The 21,249-nt window shown below is 55.9% G+C and overlaps 1 protein-coding gene across 1 annotated transcript; it reads right to left on the bottom strand.

Moving 5' to 3' along the window:
- Positions 1-12,019: 12,019 nt before the first annotated feature.
- On the bottom strand, positions 12,020-21,032 carry SNCB (synuclein beta). The gene is made up of 6 exons (XM_060008334.1): positions 20,729-21,032; positions 19,978-20,107; positions 17,107-17,148; positions 16,778-16,896; positions 12,829-12,918; positions 12,020-12,479 (listed from the first exon to the last, which is right to left on the bottom strand). Exons 2-6 carry the CDS (start codon positions 20,096-20,098, stop codon positions 12,447-12,449), a joined length of 405 nt encoding a protein of 134 aa, XP_059864317.1. The 5' UTR covers positions 20,099-20,107; positions 20,729-21,032; the 3' UTR covers positions 12,020-12,446.
- Positions 21,033-21,249: the final 217 nt, after the last annotated feature.

Genomic DNA, 21,249 nt, shown 5'->3' with positions numbered 1-21,249 from the left:
CAACTCAGGCCTGGGGCCCTACCTCCTCACCTCCCATCTCCCACTGGAACCCAGCCCCATCACTCTCCCACTGTGCGCTCAGCCCTGGACGCAGCATTCTCAGGCTCATTTTAGCACCTGGACTCCACAACAATCTCACGAGGGGGGCATTATCATCCCATTTCACAGATGACACTGAGGTCAGAGGGAGAAAAGACTTGACCAAGGGCACACAGCTGGGATGGGGGGCTCTAATTCAAAGCCTGTTTTGTCTGAATCCAAAGCCTGGTTCTTCCCACTCATATCAGCTGAGATCCTGGACACTGATGCTTGGCTCTTAAGACCCCTTTCTGCTCTTCAGGGTCATGCCAAGGGTCCTCCCAATCCCCTGGACCTAACAGGCAACAGTGTGAGGGAACGTCTAGGAAAGGAAGCAAGAGTGTCCTCCGTGCGGGAACCCGCCTTTGGGAACACCCTATGAGCAGATAAGCCTGCGCACTTCTCCCGCCCGGTTGAGGTAAAAGATTGAAATGACCCCCGGTTGTATGGGCTGGCTCACCCAGCATGCAGGAGAGCACCTAGGTGGCTTGTGGACATCTGCACCAGCTTAGGCCAGCCTGGGGAGCCAGGGCCTGGCTCCTACCTTCTGCTCAATAACTTGGTGTGCACATGTGCAGAATGCCCTGTGTCTCATGGTGGCCACTTGGACCCTGTGGGTATGCACATGTGTGGCCACATGGCCTCAGAGCCTCACTCATTGGAGGGATGGCCTGGGTATGTGCACAAGTGATTGTGCCCTGCCCCCAGGCAGAGAAGCCCCTGTGAATGCTCACTCAGGCCCAGAGACCTGACCAGCCAGTTATTTTCCCTTCAGGATTTCTTCCCTAATTGGAGCCAGGGCGCCAGGCACCTGCAAACACCTCCTCCCATGGTGATAAGACTGACAAAGCCTTGTGGTACTTCAGCAGGTGTGTGAGAAAGAGTGTGTGTGTGTGTTACAATCCTGGTGTGCTGTACTTCACTCTCTCATCCGCTTGTCTCCTACAACCCTCAGAGCAGCAAAGCTTCCTCCCTGGGGCTGGAGGGGAGATGGAGTCTAGCAAAGGGTGATAACCAGTCTTCCTTCCAGAAATGGCCTCCAGACCATCCGTCCGTCTATCCACAGGAGAGCAAGACTAGACATGCAGGAGTGGGTGTGTGTGTGTGGAGAGCAAGCTAAAAGTGTGTGACGGAGTGTGTGACACGCCTGCTCCGGGGTCCGGGGGTACATGAGGGATACCATGACGTGAATAGGCGCAAGCAGGCCAGAGCAGGATGGCTGCGAGTGCTTTGTGATCGGGGAGTATTGCTGAGTGTGCTGTGATAGGCAATGGCTGGTGTGAGTGTGTAGCTATGCCTGGGTGTGTACCAAAGGTGTACGGGGTGGGTGCACAGGTGACCATGTGTATGAGTCTGATGGAATGATCAAGGGACACAGTGGGTGTAGACCTGTGGCCTCGAGCGGTGAGTGTGTGACAGTGTGTGTGATGGAGCCCCAGCGTGTAGTCCACACTGAGCGTGCGACAGCGAATGTGCTCCATGGTGCCAATAGAACCACTCGAGCGCCGAGCTCGCTCCAGGGGGAAAATGAATCAACGCGGGCGGACCCCTCCCCGCGGTGGCGGGAAGCGTCCCCTCCCGCACCACCGCGCCAAACAAAGCGGCAGTCAGCGGCGAGGCCAGGAGCGGGGCCGGGGTCTTACAGGGTGGGCTGGCCCGCAGGGCCCCTCGGGTGCTCGGCCAGGACTGCGGACCCACCCCCGCCCCGCCCCTGAGTGGAACCTGGAAATGGACACCCGCCGCCCCGGCCGCGCGCGTATATTCACCCGGGCGCACGCCAGACACACGCTGCGCACGGTGCCCAAACCCCGCCACCCAGGAGGTTCCAGGACCCTGGACAGCGGCTCTGGGGCGGCCGCGAGTCGAAGAAGGCGGTCGACACCGCCCACCTGGAGCGGGCAGCAGGTGCAGGCGCGGCGCTTACCCGGCTGTGCCGCCGTTCCGTCTCCCCGGCGCGCTGCGCTCCGACTCCCGTCACCGCCACCGCTACCGCCACCGCCGCCGCCCAAGCTGCCTCGGCTGCCTCCGGCAGGGCTGGCGGGCGGACCCGCGGACTCCGCTACGCCGTCCTCCGCGCCGGCTACGCGCTCCAGCCCCGCGCCCCGCCCCGGGCATGCGCACTGGCCGACTCGCGGCCTCAGAACCCAGGAGGGGGCGGTGCCCGCAGGGAAGCAGGGGCCCAAAGGAGGGAGGGGCGCCCCTCGCCTGCCGCCCCTCACCACGGCCGCTGGGCTCCTGGGTTCCCCGCCCTCCTCGACCTGGTTCCCATTTCACAGACAGGAGACTAAGGGGTGGAGAGGCTGCCTATTTGCTTCGCCCCTGTTGAGGGGGGGGCGCGCTGTCAGGTCTCACTCAATCCAGCCCGGTGAACGCTGTCTGCTTGTTTCACCGAGGAGGAAATTGGGGCCCAGAGAGGGGAAGCCGCTTGTCCGCGGATACTCGGCCCCTGGAGCGGGACCCAGGTCTGCGCGATCTCCGAGCTCCCCCTGCGCGGAATTTCCCGCCTCCGCCTTGGCCGTACTTCCGGCCTTCTCCCCCTCACCTCGCCCCGCCTCCGCCCCCTTTGTCTCGCCTCCACCCACGCTCCCGGGAGTGGAGGGACCTGCGTGGTCGGGGGAGCGCCTTCGATTTCCCCGCTACCGGCCTCCCTAGCCGGGGTGCCCGCCCACCTTCTAGTCTATGCAAGCCGGGTTCTCCTCCTCCTGGGTACCCTCAAGCAAATCATTTCACCTCTCCGAGTCTCAATTTCCCGATCTGTAAGGTGGGACTAACATTAATCACCTCACAGTAAGTGGTCTCGGAAGGATGAAGGAGCCTGAAGTAGGTGTTAAGGGCCTTCCAGCTGAATCTGAATTGCCAAGGACAGGAGGACTTGCTGCCCACCCTGCCTTAACTTTTCTCAGCAGAGAAATTGTCCCCTCCCCTTTGACTTCCCAGAGAAGAAAAAATGTCTGTAATGGCCAAGAGGTGATAAAGCCCTCTCGCTTGTACTGTGAAACCACCTACTAAAAATGGTAACAACTAACGTTAATATAATGCTTATTTAGGGGCAGTGTTTTTATGGTAAAGCCCGCAAGTTAACCTAACAACTAACGTTACCTTAATTTTGTTTTCCGGTTTCATCTAATTTCAATTTCCAATCACTTATAAGCAAGTTAATATTAATGTATTATATCCCCGTTTTTCAGATAAGAAAACTGAGATACTGATGATAAATCAGTTGTCTGCGTTAGTAGTGAAGTTAACTCCTGATACTTCAAGCTTCACCCTTACTTTCTATTCCTCTCACTTACCTGGTGAACCATAAGTCACCGTGATCGTTAAAAAAAAATTTCTTTTTTTTTTTTTTAAATCTAGATGGCAAATGAAGAAGAAAAAAAAAAAAAATCTAACGGATGACGTCTTTAGCCAGCATCCCAGGGAAGCCAATAACGGGAGCACAGAACCAATTTTCAGCACCACGGACAACACTCATGCAAGGGCGGCTTCCCCACGTCTCTGGCCCTGAAAATTGCTCATTCATTGCCACAATGGCACTTCGCTTCACAGTTTACAAACCCTTTTCTACGCTCATCGTTTCATTTTACTTTCCCTACAGTCCTTCAAGGTAAACATCATCGGCTCCATGATACAGATGAAGACATCGAGGCTTGGGCAGGTTCACAAGACATGAAAAGTAGCAAGAACGTGGCTGTGATCTAAAAAGCCCCCCACATCCCCACCCCGGGGCAGGGCAAGTGCGGATGGGAGCAGGATCAGGGCATGAGTGAGGAGGCCGTAGCAGCTGTCCAGGTGAGAGGTAATGATGCCTGAACCATTGGGATGGAGAGGAGGGGCCATATCTGATAACTATTTAGGGGTAAAGTCAACATGTCTACATCATGGGGTGGATGTGAGTGTGAGTGGAGAGAGGATTCTGCTGCCCCTCTGAGGTTCTGCCTTGGGGAGCCAAATGGTTGGAGGACAGATACCTGATGAACCCTGGGGAAAGAAGGGACTTGTGAAACAGCCACACTGAGACATCCGAGTCCAAAACTGAGCTCTGAAGTGGCGAGGCCTGGCGACAGACCAGGGAGCTGGTGATGGAGGTCAGGAGAGGTGTGTTGGTACATGAGGGGAGAGTATAGGCCAAAATAGGGTGAGACAAGGGCCCATCCTGAGGAACATCAACATTAAGGGAAAAGGAGTCTGCAAAAGAAGAATGAGAAAAAGTGGTCTGAGAAACCAGAAGAAACCCAGGAGAGTGTGATGTCTCAGAAGCCAAGGGGAGAGAACATTCCAGAAGGAGGTCAGGGTAAACTGCATCAGGAAGGCAAGATACAGCCTGAGAGTTGTCCTCTGGACTTGAAAAAAAGATAATGGAAATTTGATGAAAGCATGGTTACTGAAGTGGTGGGGGTGGAAGCCAGACTGGGGTGGGGTGGGGCAGGGACTGATGAGTTAATGGGAGCAAGGAGGTGGAGAGGGCAAGTAGATGACTCTCAAGTTTGGGCTTGGAGGGAGAAAGGGGATCTGATAATCTCTACAGGGGCATTGGAGGCATTCAAGTCCTGATGGGAGGGGGACAGTAGAGAGGGAAAGGGAGATGCCAAGAAAGGAGATCATAACGCCTGGGCCCAGATGCTCAGTGTGGAAGGATAGGATGGGATCCAGCACCCTGGGGCAGCTCACAGACCCTGAAATGAAGATTCAGGGAATATGGTTTATTTGGGAGGTGCAGGGACACCAGCAGGGGAGTGGGAAGGTGACCCAGGAAGGGAAGGCATCCAATAAGAGGTGGTTATCAAGCCAGCTACCACAGTGGGTGAGTGAGGCTTAATCCTGCAGGAAGTCTTGGGAAAGGGGGTAAATGCACATCTCAGAATTCCCCTGGCTGAGGGCAAGGGAGCTGGTGTATTTATATCCCAGCATCTGGCAGACATTGGTGAAGAGCCAGCCCATGGGGCTGTGTGTTAATTCCCAAGCACTTCTAGCCCACAGTGCATGTGGACAAAGTGGGTTCCATAGCCCGAGGACAGCTCTTCGATAATGATGCGGGTACTGGCTGTTGGGAGTCCTACTGGTGGGCACAGAAATAGTATGGTCATCTGAGGGGATGTAGTCAGAGCTCTGGCCATGTCTGCTACATGTGCACAGTCAGGGCCTTTTTCCATCGGTGCCCTTTGCCACACTCCAACCACTCTTGTTCCACGGTGACTTGTTGATAAAAAACACGTTTAAAAATGAAAATTTTCAGACAACAAAACAAAACACCTGCCAAGGCGGAGCAGGAGCTCAAAAAGGGCACGGAGGTAGGCAGCGTGGGTTCACATTCTGACTTTGGCAGTTGCTAGCTGTGTGGCCTTGACTGAGGTCTCTCTAGGCCTCAACTTCATCATTTGTAATTCTTAGCTCTCGGAGCTCTGAGGAGGATGCAGGGAGAAAAAAATCCCCAGGGACCAAGCATAGTGTAACACTTGTGGTGGATGCCAGGGTATGGCAAGCCCAGCACTGTGTACCCTTGTCTGACCACAGGACCTCCATTTTCCTTGAGGAACCGCGTCCTCACTCCAGTCCATGTGGTGGAGTGGGATGGACCCACTGCCATTTCTAGGGATGGGCAGTGACCCAGGCCTGGCCAATCACTGTGCAGTGATTAGTTCCAGGGGTAGAAGTAGAGCAAAGGACCACAGCCAGGGCAACTGGCTCTCCCCCTTCCTTGGAGCCTTAGGGGGTGCTAAATTGGTGGTGTGTCTGCCTGGAGCTGCTGAGGGTCATCTTTGTCCCCACGTGGAGCGAGTCTGCCTGGGCCCGGACCGTGGCTCATCGGGTTCAGGCTCATACTGTGACAACCAACATGACTGCCCGCACCAGTGTGAGTGTGTGTGCGTGCATATCTCTGGTTGGTCTGCCTCCGTGAAGCCATATACACTCATACACACCAGAAGATAAACAAATGCCTGCAGCTCCTTGGCTGGCGCCCAGGCTGGGGGTGGAATAAACAATCCCAGTGACTTTCTGAAAAGCAAGCGTGTGTGGCAACAGGCACCATGGAGACAAGCAGACTGTACCAGAGCAGAGACAGCAGCCACCCCCCAGTGCCACCCCAGCCCCACCGCCACACACATGCAAATACACACGCACATCTCATGTTCATATCTACACATGGTTCCGCTTTCAAATCCAGGCACATCACCTTTGGGATCTGGCCCCCATTCCAGCTTTGCTTGAGACTAAAGGCCTTTGAGAAGGTCTGAGATTTCCAGTACAGTGGCATTCACAGTTCCTCACCCCTTGCGTGGACACCGGTCCTGGTCTAGGCCAAATTTCAGTAAATCACAGCTTCTAGGAAAGGTGTGTGTATGTGTGTGTGTGTGTGTGAGAGAGAGAGAGAGACAGAGAGGAGAGAGAGAGAGAAGGGGAGAGAGAGAGGGAGGGAGAGAAGGAGAAAGAGGTGGGAGGGTGGGCAGGATCACATGGCAGGCAATGCCATATAAACCCAACTTTCTGGAAAGTTCTCTTTGCTTCAGAGGTGCACACACAACACACATTCATCTGCTTCTTCAAGAAACACTCACCCAGACCCCTCACCCCCTGAGGCTTGTATGGACACAGCCCTGGATACACTCAGATATGTATCCATCCTCATGCATGCAGGGCATAACCCAGTATCCCCTAGATGGTGGTGGTGGTGGTGGTGGTGTACCATTTACTGACTGCCCAAGTGTTTTACAGTCATCTCTTTATATTTAACCCTTAAGAAAAACCACCTGAGATTGATATTATTATTATTCCCATTTCACAGATAAGGCAACAAAAGTTCATAGAGGTTAAGTAACTTGCCAGGGTTACACAGAAAGTGACAAAGCTGGCAGCCAAACTCCTGCCCACACTATTAGCCCCTCTTCATTTAGTCAGATATACATGCAACAGCCATGCGTGCACAGGTGTGCGTGTGTACACAAACACACACACACAAACCCTGCCTCCTCCGTCAGTGCAGGTAACTGATGTCCATGGAGTCATTTTCCTCACCCTGACCTCCTCATATGCACCACTCCCAGACCCACAATAGCACTGCCCTGATATTCATGAGAGCCCCTCGTCCAGGCACCTATGAGCACAGCCTGCTGCCCACAAAGGTCCCCTCCCCACAGCAGCTGTAGGCTCAGCTGCTGCCCAGCTGGGGGCCACCCTGGCATTTGGATGGGTGACTCAGGCTGAATCATGGCCCAGCTGCTCCTTGGCAGCCCTCTCCCCCACTCTGCCCAGAAAGCCTATTTTGAAGGCAGAGATGGGCCTTGGGTAGCGGACAGGGAGCGGGGCAGTCAGGGATGGGGACAGGGAGCATGGGCACTTGAGCAGGAGGGTCTCTGTGCCCTCCTCTACTCCTCAGTGGTCTGCAGGTGCTCTCAGGCAGCCCCCGACCACGCCCCTCATTCTGCCAGGGAAGTGGACGCTTCTGCCTGGGCACAGGTAAGGGGCTCCCTCTCTGATCCCAGGGCCCACTTTGGCTCCCCTGCCCCACCTTTTGGCCCTAATAACAACAATAATAACAATATTTACTATTCTAATTGATCACTCACATGTTACAGTATTCTACAGTTTCAAAGCACTTTCTCATCAGTATTGCATTTAATTCTCTTATTAGTCCTCGAGTGGGCTAATAGCATACTTAGGAGTGGAAATTATCATCCTTACGTTTGAGCTGAAGAAACGGAAGCTCAAAGAGATTATATGAACTATCTAAGGTCACACAGTCAAAGTGACAGAGCCAGGAACCAAACTTAGGCTTCTTGGTCCAATCTGTGGAAGGTAAGCATTAGGGCTGGAGTTAAGCTGCAGTTGGGCACGGCAGGGCCATGGTGGGGCCACGGTTGGGGCACTGGAAGTGGCATGGGGGAGTGGCAAGGTAGGGGGCCTGCCTAGTGGCTTGGTGTGTGGCAGGATCATGACAAAATTTTTCTCTTTACCCTTCTACAACTAACAGATTATGGAATCATTTATGCTTTTAAATCTTCTTTTCCATGTTTCAGGCCAATGTCCTATGGCTAACAAGTGCAGAGCCATGGAGTTTCTACTGAGAAGTCTTGACCCAGAGGACCTTTGCTTTCCAAAGCCTTAGTTTCCTCATCTGAAAAAATGGGCCTGGGCCTCCAGTGGGGCAGGGTGTTGAGAGGCGTGAGTGCAATCATGTGCATCATGCCCTTTAGAAGCCATGAAGGACTTCACAAAAAAGGCTGTTGTTCACATTTTGTTTTATCTTTAAAAAACACCTGTGGGTACTGGGCAGAGGGCAGGTGGGCTTCTGGGAACCTGGGGGCAGTACCGAGAAGGGGAGTGGGTGACAGGTCTTCCTTCCCCCTGCCTGGGCTCGGCCTGGCCTTCCCCCACCCTCAGCCCAGAGCTGGTTTCTAGGCAACAGGATGGATGCAGGGATGGTTCGGAGGGGAGAGAGCTATAAATAGGGAAGGGAGAAAACAAAAATAAAGTTCCAGAGAAGGCTGTGGAGCCACATTACTAAGGGTGGGGTTGGGAAGACAGGGAGGGAGATGGGTGAATGGTGGGGCACAGGGACAGCCCCCATCCCTTCATCAGGAGAGAGGGCAGTTTCAGGTTACCCAGCCGGCAAAGGTCCACAGAATGCTGACATGTGTGAGGAGGGGGTCTCCGTGTGCACAGCTGAGAGGATGGGGGTGACAAGGAGGAGTCAGTTCTGGTTAGAGAACTAGGGGAAGCTCAGAAGAGGGAAGGATTTCAACAGGCAGAGTTGCAGGCAGATGTCCAGGTGAAGGAAAGAAGCAGGCTAAGGAAAGGAAGGTGTGAACCAGGTGGGGTGGGGCTGGACCCACAGATCTCAGAGGCCTGGCCAGGCGTGGCCTCGCTAACCACACACACCGTGTCCACAGAGACGCAGCAGGGCTCTTCCTGTGCTGTGATGCTCGCCCTCCCCAAATTTCCCAGGCCACTTCCTTTTCATTCAGGTTTCAGCTCTACCTCGCCTCCTTAGACGCTTGACCTGACCACGCAATTGAATGCTGGTCACCACCCTTACTGTGTCACATTCTATCACATTGCTCTGTTTTTTTGTTTGTTTTTTTTTTTTTGCGGTACGCGGGCCTCTCACCGCCGTGGCCTCTCCCGTTGCGGAGCACAGGCTCTGGACGCGCAGGCTCAGCGGCCATGGCCCACGGGCCCAGCCGCTCCGCGGCACGTGGGATCCTCCAGGACCAGGGCACGAACCCGCCTCCCCCGCATCGGCAGGCGGACTCTCAACCACTGCACCACCAGGGAAGCCCTGCTCTGTTTTATGTTCTCCATAAAGCCCAAAATTATCTTGATCCATATATTTGCTGATCCATGGACATGAGTTCTGCCAGGGCAGTGACCTGCAGGGCTGTTCCCTGCAGCCCCTTACTTCTAAGAACAGAGCAGGTGAGCAACACACACTGTCGAATGACTAAATGCACACAACGTGTGGGCAACCTCCATGTACACATGTGAACAGAGATACACCTGCATCCATATGTTAGTGTGCACACTCAACACCCCCACACACACACACAATCTCACTTGCAGTCTCCATGAAATTGCGCAAGCATCTGTTATCTACACTCTGCTGCCTCCACATTTTCCTGTTGTTGGTGGGTTTTGTTTGTCTCTCCTCAGAGCAAGTCCCTTTTGGAAAATTCCAAAGGAACTGGGCTTCGGAGTCAGGCTCGGGTCTGGATGTGGCCTTTGCCACTTCCCAGCAATGTGACCTAGGGCAGGTAACTCTGCCTCTCTGGCCTCCATTCTCTCATCCATAAATTGGGGCTAATAAGGAATCCTTGAGGACAGTTTCAAGTGAAATGAATGGAGGCAAGTGCTGGATGCCTGGGAGATACTGGGCACTGGGGAAATGGCTCTGTCCCTGTCCTGAGGGTGGAGCCCATGAGCTGTGTGTGCTCACACAGGCACTCACAGTCAGGAATTCGGTCTGACACAGGGCTGGCATCTGCCGTTGTCACTTCTGGGCTTGTGCCTGGAATGCATTTAAAGTGACCTCTGCAGATGAGAATACTGGTCTCTGAGCAGAAAATCAAGCTCAGAAAACCAGGTGTGTGGCTTGGCACCCGGGAACGAGGAATAAACCTCTTCACAAGCCAGATGGTGAACCTGGTTTGGGCATCTAAAAATGGATATCAGGTGCTGGTAGCTGGCAAGGGGTTGGCAAACTCAAATTCCTCAGAGGTCAGGCAGTTCACGAAAATGAGTGAAGTGGATGGGAGGCACACAACAGGGAGGGAAAGGGACTGTCGCCAACTGGAATCAAATGAAAAATATTTAAACCTTGTGCTAGAAAGTTAAACATCTCTACAGGCCAAATTCAACCTAAGGGCCACGAGTTTGCAATCCCTGCAGACTGTGGGTTGTAAATAATGTCTTAATTCAGCCAAAAAGGATCTGGCCATCCTGGAACCCGCACGTTGAGCCAGAGAATTGGAGCCCACCGGTTTGTTCTCCCTACACACACGTCTGTCATAAGCCTCCTACTTCCAGAAGTAAAGGCTCGTACACTGCAGGCCAAGGTGACCCGAGTGGACCCCGGTCTCCCCCAGCGTGCAAGGCCTTCTCGAGCCAGGCACCACCCCCCGCCCCGAACAACTCAGGGAAGGAGGGGGCGCTGAACACCTGGCGGTTGACTGAATACAGTAAGCTCCTTCCAGCCCTTGGGGCTGGAGGGGCGAAGCAAGGTTTGAGTGGGAAAGGAGGTCGGACCTGGCAGAGAAGGGGCTGGGTCTTCCTCAGGCAAGAATGGGGGTTATTGCGGCAAAGCAGAGCCGGGCTTCCGCATGGGTGAGTCAAGTTAGCCCGCGGCTGCGGCAAAAGAGAGCAAGAGCACTGCATCGTCGGGGGCGGGGCCTATCACAGGTTGGGGCGGGGGAGCTTCTGTGCCAATCAGAGCAGTGCCTTCGCCTTGATGGAGGCGGGGCCTCTGCGCAGCAAAGCTGCATCTCCGCCCCCCTACTTCCCTGCACCGCGGCGGTGTTGGGGGCCCTCTAGTGCCAATACTCATCCGCTCAAGGCGCCTGGTCGGCTTCCCAAGATTTCTGCATACCCTTGCTCACCTCAGCCGAGGTCGCAAACTTTCGGACTCCTTTCCGGGAAGGGTGGAGCACTGGTTGCCCGAACTCTGCTTTTTTCCGTGGCAACTGCCCATTTCCCCTCCCCTGGGATGAGTTTTTCTGCGGTGAGCAGGTGTGCACAGTGGTATGTGCGTATCAGCGTTCTCGCGGGGGAAGGTTTGAGCGAAGCAGCTTCTTCCAGTGACCGCGCTGCTGTTTTCCCAGAGCTTCATCGCGGCGCTTGTGCAACTCTGAGTGCGCGCGCTGGTCTGCACGTGTCGGCCAGCGTGCGTGCACGCTGGTCCGCGCGTGCGTGATCATCGAGGCGCCTGCGCTGCATGCGCCTTGAGCCCGCCGGCCCTGCGCCTTGGCTGCAGCGGACTTCCCTCCGCCCAGCACGCCCAGTAGGAGCTTTACTGTCCAGTAGGTGGCGCCCGAGGCCGCCTTCCCGCCTCCCAGCCCACAGCGTGGCCCAACCTGGGGGGAACCCCTCCATCCAGGTCGTCCCCCGGGGGTGCGGGGCGGGTAGGAGCTGAGGCCAGATGTGGTCAGTCTTGTACCTGGGCTGAGTGTGCCGGGCCCCAAAGAGGGGCGTGGGGCAGGCTGGGACGTGGAAGCCTGTCGGTCGTCCCCATCCGGCGCCCAGCCCAGCCCAGCCCTGCCCGTGCGGCGCCTGCTACAGACAGATTGGCTTTATTCATGGACACCCGGGGGGCGGCCGGGCCCGCCCGCCCGGGACACGCTCACACGGGGGTGGGGGACTCTCCATGCCACAATCACGACACACGACGCCCGCGCTCGGACCGGGCCGGCTGGGGGAGGGGCATGGCACAGCCTGGCTCCTGGTTTTGGTTAAAAAAAAAGGTTCTTGGGGTCGATGTGGGAATGCGGGTGTGGGGGGGTTCTGGGGCTGCCCGGGGCCCCTCAGAGAGCCTCTGTCGGGGGTGGCGGGGAGCCGCTGCTTTCCGACTCGTTTAAAAACACATCGAACATGCTACATCCGCGCAGACACTGGATGGGATGGGATGGGGTGGGGAGGGGGCAATATAGGTGGGGCGAGGCTACCAGCCGTGGCCGCAGCCCCGGCCCTGTCCACGCCCCAGGGTTGGTCGCGGGCAGGTGAGACAGACAGACTCTAACACAGGCTCCGAGGGGGCGCCTCGGAGCGAAGGAAGATCTCGTGTTTTAAGGGGAAGGGGTAGAAGGACAACCCTGGCTCTGGGAGGCGGGGCACAGGACAGGGAAGGGATTGTGCTGCTGATGGGGGGCCGTCCTGGGCCCTTACGCCTCTGGCTCATACTCCCGATACTCCTCCTGCATCAGAGGGATGGGGGTGGAGTGGAGAAGAGCAAAAGAGGAAGGGGTTGGAGACCAAGTGGCCAGGCCCGGCCCAGAGACCCCTACCCCTCAAGGAGGAATAGTGCATGTCCCTCTCCCTGGGCAGAAGAGAAACCTGGAAGTTGGGGACATCTGGGATGTTCTGGGCAGGGGTGCCTGGCGCCCAGTGCTAGGCCCCATCTGTCCTCCCTCCCTGTTGCCACCTCTGGTGTCTGGGTTCTAGAAAAGGGGGGCTTGAAGCTCCCAGGCCTAACCTTATCCTGCCAGGAACCTCCCACCCCAGCTGGGGATGCCCAAAGCCCCACCCAGCCTTGACACCCCTCACCTGGGGCGGTTCCTCATAACTCTCCCCTTCTGGCTCCATCAGGGGCTCAATCAGCGGCTCCTCTGCAGCTTCCTGGGCCACTTCCTCTGGCTGCAGGCAGAGAAGAGACAGTGCCCATGAGGCCAGCTGGTGATGCCCCTCAAATTCCTACCTTGGGAAGCTTTTGGTTGTTGGGGGAAGGCTAGGTTTTGTTGGCAATGCAACCAGAATTTTTAATTAAATTGTTTATTTGGAGTGCCTTGGAAGTGGGACGGAGGAGTGAAATTCCTCCAATTATGGCTTGAAGCTGGGGGTGGCGAGGGGGAGAGGGCTCTCCATACCCCTCTCCCCAGCACGTGGCAGCCTCCTGTGCTCCCATCATATGGACTGGGTGGGATGGGGAGATAGATGGCACACTCAGTCACCCATTTATCCCTACCCTCTTTGTGTCAGCTCTGTGAGGAGGTGCATATCAGGTCCCCAGAGATAACCCTGGAGGGAGATGGAGGCTCAGGGACAGGGCTGAGCAGGGGCTCTGAGCCATTCCCCTGCCACTTTCCACCCATCCCTCCCCCAGGGCCCTGTGTGGCCTGGTTTCTTCAGCTGTTGCTATTTTAAGATAAGCTGGAAGCGACAGCTCATGGTGTTGCTTGGATGTGTGAGCTAAGACTCTCCCCTCCCCACTGCATCTGCTGTCCAGACCGGTGCAGACCAGCAGGCACGCAAATAGGGGGCTGCCAGACACATGGCCAGTCCCCTGTGGGCGAGCACATGTATGTGCACAAACATGGGACTGAGCTGACTGCACACGTGGGCACTCACAGTAACCTGAGGTCCGGGCACGGCTGCACAAGGCCACGTGTGGGGGAACCTGTAGGCAAGGGGCACCCCACCTCCCCCACTTCCACATGTAACCACTGTCCCTCCCTACTGGACAGAGGTGAGAATCTTGGGACCCTGGAGGGCTGGCACCTCTACACTCCAGTTGCTCCGGCTCCATCCAGGCAGCTTCAGCTCCTTCACATTACCTGTCATGGGCCCTGTGGGCACATGAGTTTACACTCCTGGCCTGGCTCACTCCCCAGTTACAGGTGGGTCCATCAAGGCCCAGGAGGGGGGAAGTGTTAGTTTGCCCAAAGTCACCCAGCTATGACCAGAACCCAGGAAAGAAACAGACTATTAAGAATCCTAGCTCTGCACATTATTGGGAAACAAATGTCCAACAACGGTAGAATGGATGTGTGCTCTGTCATCCTATCACACAGTGGTTACTTCACCTCAAGGATGGGGAGCCACAGTGCACACCACAGCATGGTTGACTCTCACACTTACTGATGAATGAAAGAAGCCAGGTACAGAAGAGCATGTGCTCTGGAATAACATTTCTGTGAAGCTGAAAAACACCCAACTTATTTGTGGTGATAGAAGTCAGGAAGCAATTAGCTGTGTGGGGGGAGACAGGGCCAGGACAAAGGTGAGGAGAGTCAGGTGCCTGGGGTACAAAGGAGACCCTGGAATAAGCATCCTCCCTTAAATTTTGTGCCCCAGATACCTCACTTCTCTCACCCTACTCTTGGCCCCGGGAGTAGGGACTGGGAGGAGGTGTAAGGGAGGCTTCCAAGGGGCTGACGTTCTGTGTCTTGATCTGGGTGCTGGTTACTTGGGGAGAGTTGAATTTGTGAAAATTTCATGGAGCTGCGTGCTTTCTGCATGAATGCTGTACTTCAATAAAAAGTTCACTTAAAAACCATCCTAGCCTGGCCATTCACTACCTCTTTGGCATTAGGTAAGTCGTTTTACCTCTGATCTCAGCTGCCTCGGGTGGGAAATGGGATGGTGTCTCTGCTTTGTATGCATATGGGGAGGCTTCTATGATAACATATGTGAGCAGACTGGGAGGTAGAGACAGAAACTTGCGCCCCCAGCTTGCATGGGCTCTCCATGGGCCAGTGGCCCCAAAGGCCTGGCTTTGGATTGTAAGTCTATGATCTTGAGCTCCCTTGAGAGAGGAGGCTTGAAGTGTCAACAAGTGCTGGTAAGAGGAAGGCAGCCTGAGAGAAATGGTTCTGTGCAAGGCCCCCACCAAGCCTTGAGCTGAGAGCTCAGGCCCAGACCTGCCTTCTCTGCATCCCAGCTCTCAGCGCTGGGCCTGGCCCCATGTTGGCACCAAGGGACTACAGTGACATGAACCTGAGCTTATCCTCCCAACCACCTTCTCAGGGGGGCAGTCAGGATTTGTGATCTTGGGCAAGTCATTTTACCTCTCTGAGCCTCAGTTCCTTCATCTGTAAAATGGGCTAATTGTGATGCCTTCTTTACAGGGATGTTGTGAAGATTCAGTGAGTGACTCCACGTACAATATCTAGAACAGTGCCTACCCACACAAGAGATCAGTGAATGGGAGCAATCACTGGAAACATAAGGATAAGAAATGGGAAGTCACACAGCTGATAAAGTGCAGAGACAGGACTTGAACCAGAGCTTGAGTCAAGTCCCAGCTTTCAGACAGGGGAAGGAACCAACTGTGCAAAATGTCTGGAGTGGAGGGTGCTGTGGGATCTCCTCAGCATGGACACCCTCATGCTGAATGCACACTGATCTCCTGATCACGCTGAAGAAAGCCCCACCCCCACAGAGGTGGAGTCTGCACTTACACGTGGACAACACAGAGCACCCCATGGGAGGCGTGTCTCTACAGACATCATATAGACCCACAGAGTGCACTGTCCTAGCACACCTATGGCGACACAAGACCTTGGGGGTGCACACAGGCTGACCATGTGATCGTGGGGCCATCATCTCTTACTGAGCACTCACTATGCCATCCAGCGTTTTTACATCAGTAGTTCTCAAAGTGTGATCCCTGGACCTGCAGCATCAATATCACCCAGGTACTTGTTAAACATGCAAATTCTCGAGCCCCACAGACCTGCTGAATCAGAAATTCTAGGGATGGGACCAACAGTCTGTATTTTAACCTGGCCTCCTGGTGATCTAATACACACTTAAGTTTTTGAGAACCTCTGAGCTACATTATCTCTAATCTACCTAAAAGTCCTCTTGTGCTCATCTCCCGTCTTAGAGGCAAAGAATCAGGCTCAGAGACATGATGGGACCTGCTCAGGGTCACACAGGAAGTAGTGGAGTTAGGATTCAGATCCAGCTCTGTGGCGCTCCAGAGCTCACAGCTCTCGCCCTACAGCGTGTCCTAATGAGGTATCTGACTTCCTGCACACGTGGGTAGCCGCCACCACTTGCCTGGGGTAACATGTCTGCACAAATGTGTGACACACAGTTCACCCCTCCCCATGGCCCACTTCTGCTCATGCCTGCCTCAGGGCCTTTGCACGTGTTCTTCCTACTGCCTGAAATATACTTTCCACATGGCTTGCCTCATCCCTTGGGTGTCAGCTCTAAGGTCACCTCCTCAGAGAAGCCTTCCCAACTTAAAGTAGCCCCCTCACCCCTTGACTGTCTATCTCCTCACCCTTGTCTTTTCTTCATAGCACATACCCCTGTCTGAAACCATCTTGCTTACTGGTTAGCTTTTTACTGTATCTTCTCCCACTAGAGTGTCAGCTCCATGAATGTAGGAACCTATTCTGTCGTAACCCCTAGAACAATCCCTCTCTAGCATGAATACTTGTTGACTGAAAAGACGTGAGTGAACAATCAGTGACATATGTGGATGAGGCCAAAAGTAGTCCAGATGACTGTCACAATCAGGATACATGTATCCAGCCAGATCTGGGTCACAGTCACGGGGAGTGCCATGCCCGTACACAGCTTCATGCAGACTCATTCTGAGCTGCGTCTAGCAGGGCCCTGCAGAACGTGAGGCAAGGTGGCTTGTGCCCCAGGCTGGCTGGGGGAGCAGGGAGCCTGGTGGCAGGTTTATGGGTGTGCCTGGCACGTGTGTGTGTGTGTGTGTGTGTGTGTGTGTTGTGTGTGTGTTGGAAGGATAGCTCACCTTCAGATCGGTGGGAAATTCCTCCTTCTTCACCAGGCCTGTGGCTGCTGCGATATTCCCAGCCCCAGAGAACACAGCTCCTCCCAGATGAGATGCCTGCTCCTTGGTTTTCTCAGCCACTGCGTCAGGGAGGGGGTTGGGGGCCAGGGTGAAGCAGGCATAGATGCCACCCTCCTCCATAGTGTCCCAGGGCCTGCCTTCCCATGGAGCACACCCCCAGGAAACCTTAGGGGTGCCCTCTTCCACCACCCCTCCCCCGCAGTCTCTGGGGGCCAGCCAGATCCCAGGCCAGGGTGAGGACACAGGGCTGAGCAGGGCTGGGCCGGTACCTGAGGCCACTCCTTGTACAACCCCCTCTCGGGTCTTGCTTCCTATGGGGACAAAAATGAGCACACATAAGGGCTCTGAGCCAAGGGAACAGACTCCAGCAAGCACAGCGGTTACAGAGTGGGCAGAGGGACCCAGTCAGCAGTGGGCATCCTGGCCGTTCACTGCCTCCTTGGGCTCCCAAATCCCACAAGTGTCCCCCATGCCTATATCCTCAGGACTTCCAGTTCTCCCCACTCTCTGTCCCCTACCACCCCCACCTGATATGATACCCACACCTCTGGTGGATGTTGCCTTAGCGCCAGCACTGGGAAAGCACTCTACCTGCGCCGGTTCATTTAATCCTCTGCCCAGGATGGGAGCAGATGGGGGTGGAAGGGGGGTGGAACTGGGGGCGGGGAAAAAAGGCTCTGTATTTGGAAAGGTGCCCCTGGTGCCCCTGATGCATAACTGCCCACTTCCTACCCGAGGACACTCACATCCCAACATTCCTCGCTCCATTTCTTCTAAAGACCCTGTTCTAACTAGAGTGCAAATCCCTCTTTCTGGCCAAAGTTGGGAGAGTCTTAGATGCAGAATGGGTGTATAAGGGTGACGTGAAGATGGTGACTGACACCCATGGCATTGGCTGGGTCTTTCCAGGAGGGTAGCGACTGGGAAAGGCAAGACATCCTAACCTGAGGTGGTGGGGGGTGGATGCCCTCAGGGGAGTGGGCTGTCTCCCATCCTGAGGATTTGGCAACCCAGACAACAACTGACGGAGCTGGAAACGGGTGTCTGGGCCAGCTGAGGCTGGCAGGAGGAGGGTGCAAGAAGACAGGATTCTCAGGGCTAAGTCCAGTTAGACCCAGAGACGGGCAGGGGTCAGGGGTTGTGCATGCACATCCATTTATTCCTCCCACAAATGCTTGTTGGCACCTGCTCTGATTCAGGTTCCAGGCCAATGGCTCACTGTCAGATGGAGGAAAGAGAAGAGCAGAGTTGGTGCCCTGGACCTCAAGCAGTGGGGAGAGGACTTCCAGCCTCCAGGGGGTGCGTGATGGGGGAGGGGGCACTGCCTGGGTCTTGACAAATGGGGAGCAGGTGGATATGCAGAAAGGAGGCTGAGGAGGGTGTTCCAGGCACAGGGAACCATGTGGGCAAGGCATAGAGAGGTGTGTTTTCAGGGCCTGAGCGGAGCACATCGACGGGGTCTGTGTGCTCGAAGCAATGGAAACTGAGGCAGGGCCACAAAGCACATTGAATGCTAGGCTACAGGGAGCTGAGGCTTTGATGAGTAAGAACTGGGGGTCATCAGGAGTTCCTGGTCAGGGGGAGGAGTAGGAGGTGCCCATCTAAGGGGAAAGGGAGGGGCCGAGTCTGTTAGCAAGGACACAGTGTCAGGGGTGCCAGGGGTCCACAGGAGTGAAAGGGCTGAGGGAGAAGGGAGGAGGGAAGAGGGAGGCCAGAGCTGGGGTCCAGCAGGTGTGGGCTCAAGCCTTCTCCCAGTCTCCATCACCTCTGCCCTAGCTCCAACCACCCTCATCTGGCAACTATGTTACCACCCAGGGGGCCTCCCTGCAATTTGTTCTGTCCCCAGAGGACTGAGGGACTTTCCATACTGAAGTCAGATCCTGTCGGTCCCTGGCTTACAGTCTATCATGGCAATTATAATAATGCTTTGCCCGGGCCTGCAGGGGCCACTCATGAACTGGCTCTTGCCCACCTTTCTGATCTCATTTCCTACCACTTCCTTCTGCCCTCTGCTCTCGAATCCAGTATCCTTCAGCCCATTCCAGGGCCTTTGCACCTGCTTTTCTGCACCCCCTTCCCAACCTCCTTATTCTTCGGGCTCAGCTCAGATGTTACCCTCTTTGTTTACCCTACCAAAGTGGCCCCCACCCCAGCCACTGGATGTCAAATCCCACTACTGGAATACTTGGCATCACTATCAGGAGAGCCGGCACCTACCAGCACATAGTAGGTGGTCAATAAGTATTTTTCGAATTATCACAACTCCAAGTCTGCCAAAACCCTGGGCAAGTTAACCAGCCCTCTACAGCCTGAATAGGAGATAATTCTACGGACCGCACAAGTTAAGCCCTGAATCAGCAGACAGAATTCAATCAGTTTCTTGCCTCCCTTTATGCAAATGATCCTGCAGTCTCCCTCTTTTTTCCCACTTAGGGTGAGACATTTTAACCACTTGGCCTTTCTCCTGATGACAGCTGTCAGCTGCAAGGAGGGTGCACCCAGAGGAGAGATGCCAGTGGTGGAACTGCTGGGAGGAGGGAGACCCAGAGAGCGATTCAGATGTGGAAGTAGCTGGAGAGGAGGGCTGGGAGGGAGCCCCAACAATACTGGGGGGAGCACAGCAAAGGGAGGGGGCATTTTGGAGCCCATAAAGCTTGGCTCAAACTCCAGCTTCGCGTTTTATCAGCTGTGACCTTGACCAAGATAGTTAAACCTCTGGGAAGCCCCAGTTTCCCCGGTCTGTGGATGGGCAGGGAGCATTAAATGAGGTAATAGATGTTATGGATGTATTTCACAGGGTACTTGGCAGAGAGTAAGGGCTCAGCACCAGGTAACTATTAATAATGGGAAGAATAAGGAAAAGAAGGCTGTCTCCTTTGATCCCCGCATTGGTCCCTGGACTTTCAGCTGAACCCCACCCTCACCAATCTTTCCCCCATTCCCCCTCCGGTCAGTCTCATCACTGGCCCAGGTTCCATCACTGGCTATGCCTTCAGTGACCCCTGCTGACCCGGCCCCATCTGCTGACTCATATTCTCCTGCCCAGACCCCCCACTCCCTCCTTCTAAGGACCTCGGCTCCACTCCCTGCACCAAAGGACACCAAACCCCTGCACCCCGGAAGCCCCGCCCCTCGCCCACCAACGTAGAGGACACCCTCCTTGGTCTTCTCCGCGGCCTCGGTGACCCCCTGCTTGGTTTTCTCCGCGGCGGCCACGACGCCCTCCTTGGCCATGGACAGGCCCTTCATGAACACGTCCATCCTGGCGGCCTGAGGAGGGCGAACACACGGGCACGGATGTGCTGGCCCCGCATTCTCATCCCAGCCCTTCCGGAGGGACGCTGGTGTCCCCTCCCCTCCCTCCTGAGACCGAAGGCGCCCTTCCGGGTCCGGAACCCCCTCCCGCCTTACCCCCTCCCCAGCGCTAGGCCACAGGGCCGCAGCGAGTCCTAGCGTCCTTGAAACCGGGGACGCAGGAGAGGCCACCGCCTCGGTTATCCGGGGCCCTGCAACCTGCAGCCCCGCGGAACCGGAGTGCTGGGCAAGGCGCGAAGCCCCGGGGTCTGTCTGTACACACACGACAGAGTCACACGGCCATGCACACAAACATACTCCATGGACACGCTCACGTGCACACACAGGACATGCAGGCGTTCAAAAGCGCACGGACACTCTGACACACAGGGGGCACACGGCCGCGGACGCACGTCCACACGGCCACCCAGGCAGTTGCAGACACCGAGCAACAGAGACACATATCCCGGGGCGCACACTGACACGCACCCACCGGCGTCCTCTTTCCATTCTCCAGCCCCTTCCCCATCCCATCCAGTTCCCTCTCCATTCCCAGCCCTTTCCTCAGCCCGGGTGCCCGGAGCGCGGCCGCCTCACCTGGATGCGGGTTCCGGTCTGGGGATGGAGCTGCGGTTGCGGCTGCGGCTGCAGCAGCGGCAGGCGGATGCAGGGGCTCGGCTAGGATGGGCTGGGGTGGGCTCGGGGCCGATGCGGGATCGGGCCGTGGCCAGGCGCTCAGTTTGGTCTGCAGCAGGCGGGGCGTGAGCCCTGAGCCGGGGCGCAGTAGTGCCCTGGCCTTGGGTGCGTCGCCAGCCACCGCTCGCTCCTAGCGCCCTGCTCGCTCGCGCGCTTCTGCTCTGGCTGGGGCGCTGCGGCAGCTCTGAGCAGCGCCCCCACTGGCGGCCGCGCCACCCCTCGGCCTGACTGACAGGGGGCGGGGAGGGTGACATCTCCGCGGAGCCCGCTAGCCTCACGGGGCGGGCCCGGGACACGCCGCTGGGGAACCCGGAGCGTCGTCAGACTCAAGTCCTGCTCCCAAGAGTCTAGTCTGGTGAGGGAGAAAATGCGGCGTGCTGAGTAGGGACGTGCAGTTGGTTTTAGAGTTCAGACCTGTTTGG

This window comes from Delphinus delphis, chromosome 3 (assembly GCF_949987515.2).
Source record: "Delphinus delphis chromosome 3, mDelDel1.2, whole genome shotgun sequence".
Classification (NCBI taxonomy): domain Eukaryota; kingdom Metazoa; phylum Chordata; class Mammalia; order Artiodactyla; family Delphinidae; genus Delphinus; species Delphinus delphis.
Note: the sequence above shows the minus strand (reverse complement) of the source record. Positions and strands in the feature narration are given on the sequence as shown.

What these genes read in the sequence shown, in the direction of transcription:
- SNCB (XM_060008334.1), bottom strand. Translation starts at nt 20,098, where the DNA reads ATGGACGTGTTCATGAAGGGCCTGTCCATGGCCAAGGAGGGCGTCGTG. An exon ending in GGAGGGTGTCCTCTACGTTG is followed by an intron (nt 17,149 to 19,977) that starts GTGGGCGAGGGG and finishes TTGTCCCCATAG; the next exon opens with GAAGCAAGACCCGAGAGGGG. An exon ending in AATTTCCCACCGATCTGAAG is followed by an intron (nt 12,919 to 16,777) that starts GTGAGCTATCCT and finishes CTCTGCCTGCAG; the next exon opens with CCAGAGGAAGTGGCCCAGGA.